Source organism: Bison bison, unplaced genomic scaffold (assembly GCF_000754665.1).
Source record: "Bison bison bison isolate TAMUID 2011002044 unplaced genomic scaffold, Bison_UMD1.0 scf7180017864379, whole genome shotgun sequence".
NCBI classification, from domain to species: Eukaryota; Metazoa; Chordata; class Mammalia; order Artiodactyla; family Bovidae; genus Bison; species Bison bison.
In genome coordinates this window covers 2673275-2680875 of record NW_011494951.1, presented here as the reverse complement: position 1 = coordinate 2680875, position 7601 = coordinate 2673275, and the positions used below count along the sequence as shown (strand labels likewise).

The 7601-nt window shown below is 56.1% G+C and overlaps 1 protein-coding gene across 1 annotated transcript in view; it reads right to left on the bottom strand.

The window, feature by feature from the left end:
- LOC105001096 (5'-AMP-activated protein kinase subunit gamma-2-like) overlaps positions 1–7601 on the bottom strand; it is a 192516-nt gene that overhangs the window by 97645 nt on the left and 87270 nt on the right. The window contains exon 2 of the mRNA XM_010857233.1: positions 4737–4808. Coding sequence (XP_010855535.1) covers positions 4737–4808 — 72 coding nt within the window. The remainder of the gene's footprint in view (positions 1–4736; positions 4809–7601) is intronic.

Sequence of the window (7601 nt, the reverse complement as noted above, 5' to 3'; positions counted from 1 at the left end):
GTCCAACTCTAACATCCACACATGACTACTGGAAAAACCATAGCCTTGACTAGACGGACCTGTGTTGGCAAAGTAATGGCTCTGCTTTTTAATATGCTGTCTGCGCTTGATGTTCAGTCGCTAGGCCGTGTCTGCTTCTCTGCGACCCCATGAACTGCAGCATGCCAGCCTTCCCTTCACCATCTCTTGGAGCTTGCTCAAACTGACGTCCATCACGTCGGTGATGCCATCCATCTCATCCTCTGTCATCCCCTTCTCCCCCTGCTCTCAATCTTTCCAGCATCAGGGTCTTTTCCAATGAGTTGGCTCTTCCCATCAGGTGGCCAGAGTACTGGAGCTTCAGCTGGGCTTATGGTCCCTTAAAGGAAGGGATGCCCTTGTGGGGACTCTCAACCACACGCCCCCTTCTTCCTGAGACCCTCTGCCATGCGATAAAGGACCAGTGTGGCCATGGGGGGCAGTGCAGAATCCTTATGCCCAGTGGGCTTTGGAGGCAGAGGCCGAGCTTAACCAGAACTATGGAACTCTAGCAGTGCTTGAGTTCAAGGGTTTCTTTTTCCAACCATGTGATGCAGGAAGCACAAATGTCTCTCAAGTGTTGGGTTCAGCCACTACCCACTGACCTACGGGCTCAGGCATTCCGAAGCTCTTCTGAATCCCACGGATAATTCACACGGAGCAGCTTTCCAAGTGGTGGGCAGCGTGTGTCTGTGGACACGGGCTGGGGGTGGTCACAACCGTGGGTGACCCCACAGCAGGACGGTATGAGCAAGGATTCTGGACACAGACACAGGAGCTGAACACCGGCTTGGTTTCCAGCAGTGACCAGCGATCTAGTGTCCACGTCCTCGTGTGTCCACTGGGGGCAGCAGGCCAGCCTGCAGGGCCACGGGACGACCGGGTACCCGGCACGGCAAGCACCCGCCTCAGGTCCTGGCCCACGGTACGTGCCTCGGCCTCTTCACTCAGCTCTCATTGTCATGAATTTGGCCCCAATAGATCCTCAGTTAGGTGTGGAGAGTCAGGGAGGCAGGGCTGGTTTAGGGAGAGGCTCCACGTGGGGTGCGGTTTCCCTGATAGCTCAGCTGGTAAAGAATCTGCCTGCGGTGCAGAGGACCTGGGTTTGATTCCTGGGTCGGAAAGATCTGCTGGAGAAGGGATAGGCTGCCTACTCCAGTATTCTTGGGCTTCCCTGGTGGCTCAGCTGGTAAAGAATCCGCTGCAATGCAGGAGACCTGGGTTTGATTCCTGGGTTGGGAAGATACCCTGGAGAAGGGAACAGCTACCCACTCCAGGATTCTGGCCTGGAGAATTCCATGGACTGTACAGTCCATGGGGGCGCAAAGAGTCGGACACGACTGAGTGACTTTCACTCAGTCACTCCATGTGTTATGTGAGAGCCTAAGCCTCCTTAGAGGGGACATGGAGGAGGCTCTGCAGCACGGCGCTCACACAGTAATTTAGGGCTGACATGCTGGAGGCCAGTCACCATCACTCCCCGGGGACCCCTGACCCCAGAGCTCTGAGAAGGCACCAACTGGGGACACAGTGAAGGCCACAGAGCTGGTCAGTGGTGGGTGGGACATCAGGTCCACGGCCTTGACCCTTGCACCACATACCTCCCAGGAGCAGCCTGGCAATGTGAAACAGAAGAGGAGTCAAAGTCAAGTGTGAGGACAGAGGCAGGGAGTCATGTTAACCCCGAGGATATCCCCTCCACGCTGCACAGTGAGCTCGGCCTGGGGAGGAGGAACGGCTGAGCAAGGCTGATGTTCGTTCCACGCAGAGAACAGACGTGGGGAAGGTTAGGGTCCCCGTGAGGCCATGGAGAATGGCAGAGAAGACAAGGCTGGCCTGAGAGTGAGCCAGAGGGGGAGGAGACTGCAAAAGGGGACACTGTGGGTCATGGGGCCCCGAACCAGAGAAGGCGCTGAAAGCTCACGGGCTGTGAACAGGCCAAGGGGCAGAGACGTCCCAGGGCCAGGGAAAGACGAGGTGGAGCTGGGAGGACAGATAAACAGCCACTCACTTGGGCCACCACAGACAGCTCATGGGGGAAAGCTGAGCCAGCTGCCGCTGAATGGTCAGTCTCACAGGGCCCCGGGTACCGGCTTGAACCCTATCTGAAGGGCAAGCAGAGCCCCAGGATTCTCTAGACTGGGATTCCATCCTATGCTCAGAATTCCAGGCTGACGGAACCAGGCCTCTGCTGTCAGCTTGAGGAGGGGGCCCCAGAGAGCAGACTGTCCCCCAAACACAGCCAAAAATGGTGGCCCCAGCTCAGCCTTGTCCACGGGGAGTGTAAAGACTGGTCTCGAGCCATGACCGCGAGAAGACGGGCGCAGAGCTGGCCTCTGGGTCTGCTTCCTGCAGGGCGGGTGGGGGTAGGAGCCCAGGGACAAGGCCCGTTCCTTCAAGCAGGATGCAGTTAAGACGGTACTTTGCTAACGCAACGGCATGTTTCCCTGGGTTTGGATGAACAAAGGGCCCAGAGCCTTCCCAGTGCCTTCTGGCTCCTCAGAGCTACGGATGGGAACTCAGGGCACCGTGGGTAGGGCTGCCAGGCCCACCTCTGTCCACGGCTGCAGGGGGTGCCACAGGGCAGGGCCCAGCCCCCCGACTCTCAGGTCTCAGCTGTGTCCCAAGGACGCAGGGGAGGGGAGAAGCGAGGGTGGGGGGGGGCGGGGCTGGCCTGGCGGTGACTGACAGCCGACTGGCAGGGGCCTCTTGGGAGCTTGTGGGAAACGGGCTAGGATAAAGGAGGTCACAGGCAAAGGGCGCCAGAAAAGGGGGGCTGAATGAAACAATACCTCCAAGGGAGGATCTGTAGGCCAGAAACACCCTCCCCTGGAGTCTGACTCAGGCCAGGGAGGTGGGGAGGTCAGGCCTGGCAGGCAAGGGCCGCGTCCAGTGAGCTGATGGTGGGGTGTCCCAGCCGGAGCCCCCATGTACTCCAGACAGAAAGGGGGCGGGTGTTCTCAGCAGAGGAGCCAGAAGGGCGGTACGTGTGGCCAGTGATGGATAGGAGTGCCTGAGTGGAGTCTAGGGCCCGGCTGAGTGCAACGCTCCCCACGGCTCAGATAAACAGGAGGTGGGTGCACCCCTCCACAGCGCTCCAGACGGGGGATGTCCTGAGTCACAGCCGCATTCCCAGACCTCCCTTGAGCACCTGCCCTGGGCTGGGTACCCATCTGTGTCTGCTCTACGGACGAGCTCATTTCATCCTCACAAGGGAGGTGAGTGCTGTCACGAGCCTGGGTTTGCCAACGGGAAGATAGGTTCACAGAGAAGGTCCTGTCCCAGGTCACACCTCAGGGAAGCTGCCAGGAAAGATGAACAGAGGGGCCTGGATTCTCATCTCAGGATCAAGGGGCACAGACAGGAAAAACCCGTGGTCACTTGTTCGGGGGGTGGGGGGTGGCAGATTGCTGGGCATTCCACAGACTCCCCCAGGCCCCGGCCACCCTGGCTGACCCAGAGTGACCGCAGTGCTCTTGAATGATCTGGGGACATCAAAGGCACTGACCTTCCTCTCGATGCAGGCCCAGGAGCTGCAAACAGAGCTGTGTGGAGTCAAGGTGATCAGAAACCCTTGTATCCTGAGATGTCTTTTGTGACAAAGAGCTGCCCCCTCTGGGGGCAGAGGAACCAGGACTAGGGACTGGTTGGGAGAGCGGACAGACTCCCGTCTCAACTGATGCTTGGGAGCCTGGGCGCTTGGCTCTTGAGCCCAGAGCTCCCAGGAAGGGGAGCTCAGCCGTGGCCCCTAGATCGTGGAGGAGGAGGCCACCCAGGGTCCCGTCCACGTTCAGCTTGGCAGTCATGGAAGGTGTTCCATTCCCTGACGAGACGGGATTCACTCACAGGGCACAAAGATGCAGAGATGAGCTGGGAGATGCAGGACCTGTCCTGCTGGGACACTTCCCTTCATGGCCTGCCCCACCAGTCCCAGAGCAGGGGGTCCGGACGCACCACTGCACACACTGGGCTGAGCACCAGGCAACCCAGACTGGACCCAGCCCGGCTGTGAGGCAGCCCGAGGACTGGGGGAAAGTCTGTCTACCACTCTCTGCCCTCAAGACACCACCTGCAGCGCTCCCTGCAAAGGCACCACCGCTGGGCCTCCCGCCAGCCCTCCGCCCTGCACTCACCCCCATTGCAGGCTGCCTCGACCTCCCCGTTCCTGCCATGGCCGCTCCACCCATCCCAGGACATGCACGCCTCAGGCTGCCAGCCCTCCACCGAACTTGAGCAGGAAAAAATGGACACGTGGGAGAGGGGAGAAGGTGGGTGAACGAGAGGAAACGAAAAGACAGGAAAGAGGACGGAAGGGAGAGAAGGACTTGAGGGGCGGGGGGCAGGGGAAGGGAAGGAGGGGGCGGGGGGCAGGGGCGGGAGGAGGGACTCCTGTCCGCAGCAGGGAGAGACAGCCAGGCTCCACGACCTGCTTTTCCCTGATTTTCAATCTCTTTGCCCGTGAGCATCTCGGGCACTCGGGGCGCTGAGCTCAACGTGAACCCTTCAGCATCACCTCTGCCCGCTCTGGGGCATCCAGGGACCAGGGAGGAGCCCCGAGGGAAGGGAAGCAAAAGGGGTGAAACCTGGAGGGCGAGGGTGGGCTCAGCTGCAGCCAGGGGCACAGGGAGGAGAAGTCTGTCTCGGGCCTGAGCTGAGCGAGTCCGACCTCCGTGGCACCTCCGGTGAGCTGGGAGAAGCTGGGAGGAAGGGAGCCTTACCTTACGAGACGGAGGCTTTTCTGAACTCTCCAGGTCTCCATCCAGGAGCGGCATGGCAAAGGAACTCAGGTCCTAGGACGGAAAGAGGGCACGTGGTCAGTGACCTGGACCCTCAGGGGCCCACCTGGCCGTGTCAGGGGCCGCACGTGGGTCTCCGAGTGTATCCCTGGCCCCTTGCTGAGTCCTCGAATGCCAGCCACCAGGGAGGGAGCGGACGGCCAAGAAGGTGGAAGGAGGCAGTGGAGACGCCTGCCCTGGGCCCCTCTCAGGGATCCCGCCTGCTCTCCACCTTTCCTCTCAGCCCCCCAGGGAAGGAGCAGGAAGAAGGCACCTGGACTGCAGGGCAGGAGGGAGAGAGTGAAGGAGGAAGGCTGGGGAGGGAAGGGAGAGCCCACTGGGAGCTTTGGTGAGTGGCCAATGGGCCGGATGCTATCTCCTGGCACGAACATGGCCCGAGGATGTGTGTCCTCCTGGGAAGAGGACACGGCTGTGTGTTGGGGGCTGGCCACTAGGGCAAAGTGCTCAGAAAAACCTGATGCCACCGTGGCCCAGAGAGATGGCCTTGCGGCGAGGCGGGGGGGTGGGGGTGGGGTGGGGGGTGGGGGGTGGTAGATTGCACAGACTCATCGTGTCTGAAATGATGAGACCCTCACCATCTCCTCCTTCCTCCTGTCTCCTGCCCGGTGGACACCTCCACTCGAGGCAGAAACCCCACCTGGGCAGCCCTCCACCAGGAGAAACCGCCTGCATCCCGAACCTTCTATTTTTTTTTTTATCCTTGTTAACTGTGGTAAAATACACGTAGCACAAGATGAGGGCTTCCCTCGTGGCTCAGTAGTAAAGAATCCACCTGCCAGTGCGGGAGATGTGGGTTGGATCCCTGGGCTGGGAAGATCCCCTGGAGAAGGAAATGGCAAACCACTCCAGTATTCTTGCCTGGAGAATCCCATGGATGGAGGAGCCTGGCGGGCTACAGTCCATGGGGTCGCAGAGTTGGACATGACTTAGCGACTAAACAATAACACCAAACACAAGATTTACCATCTTAGTCATTTCGGCTCAGTGGACTTGAGCAGATTCACATCGCTGTGCAAACAGCCTCCAGGGCCCTTTCCTTTCTGCAAAGTGAAACTCCACAGGCATTTGACAGCTGTGCCTCTCCCTCAACCCTTCCCCCCACATTCTACTTTCTGTCTCTATAAATGTGACAGCTCTAGGGACCTCCTAGAAGTGGAATCGTGCAGTATTTGTCTTTCTTGTTACTGGCTTATTTCCCTTCACATCATGTTCTCAGTTTCATTCATGTTGTAGCATGTGACAAAATTCCCTTCCTTTTAAAGGCTGAGTAATGTTCCATTGTAACTCCAGCCATAAAATTAACAGACACTTGCTCCTTGGAAAGAAAGTTATGACCAAACTAGACAGCATATTAAAAAGCAGAGATGTCACTTTGTCAACAAAAGTCTGTCTAGTCAAGGCTATGGTTTTTCCAGTGGTCCCGGCAATCTTGATTCCAGCTTGTGCTTCTTCCAGCCCAGTGTTTCTCATGATGTACTCTGCATATAAGTTAAATAAGCAGGGTGACAATATACAGCCTTGACGTACTTCTTTTCCTATTTGGAACCAGTCTGTTGTTCCACGTCCAGTTCTAATTGTTGCTTCCTGACCTGCATATAGGTTTCTCAAGAGGCAGGTCAGGTGGTCTAGTATTCCCATCTCTTTCAGAATTTTCCACAGTTTATTGTGATCCACACAAAGGGCATGGCGTGCTGCAATTCATGGGGTTGCAAAGACGGACACGACTGAGCAACTGAACTGAACTGAACTGAACTGAATATCCTAGAATGTGACTGAACTTGTAGAGTCTTTGAATTATGATAATATGAAGCTACACGGGTGGGCTCTCCGTAAGACCTCAATCCAATATGATTGTGTCCATAGAAGAAGAGACCATTAGGAGAGACCCAGAAGAAGACCATATGAACACACAGACAGAATGGCCATCTATGAGCCCCAGTGAGAGAGGTCTCAGAAGTCACTCACCCTGCCAACACCTTAACCTTGGACTTCTAAGCCTCGAGAATTGTGAGAAAATAAATTTCTGCTACTTAAGCCACCCAGTCTGTGACACTTTGTTACAGCAGCCCTAGCAAACTAACACAACAGGTGTACAAGTATCTCTGCAACCCTGCTTTCGATTCTTTTGGGTATAGACTCAGATGTGGAATTGCTGGACTGTACAGTAGTTCTATTTGTAATACTCTTGAGGAACCCCCGTGCTTTTTCCACAGCAGCCGCACCACTTTATACCCCACCAAGAGGGCACGAGGGTGCCAATTTCTCCACATCCCCACTGGACACTTGCTGTTTTCTGCTTTTAGTTGTCGCTGTTTTAGCCGTCCTAATGGGTGTGAGATGGTATCTCAATGAGGATTTGATTTGCATTTCCCATTCCAATCCCAAAGAAAGGCAATGCCAAAGAATGCTCAAACTACCGCACAATTGTACTCATCTCACACGCTAGTAAAGTCATGCTCAAAATTCTCCAAGCCAGGCTTCAGCAATATGTGAACCGTGAACTTCCTGATGTTCAAGCTGGTTTTAGAAAAGGCAGAGGAACCAGAGATCAAATTGTCAACATCCGCTGGATCATGGAAAAAGCAAGAGAGTTCCAGAAAAACATCTATTTCTGCTTTATTGACTATGCCTAAGCCTTTGACTGTGTGGATCACAATAAACTGTGGAAAATTCTGAAAGAGATGGGAATACCAGACCACCTGATCTGCCTCTTGAGATATTTGTATGCAGGTCAGGAAGCAACAGTCAGAACTGGACATGGAACAACAGACTGGTTCCAAATAGGAA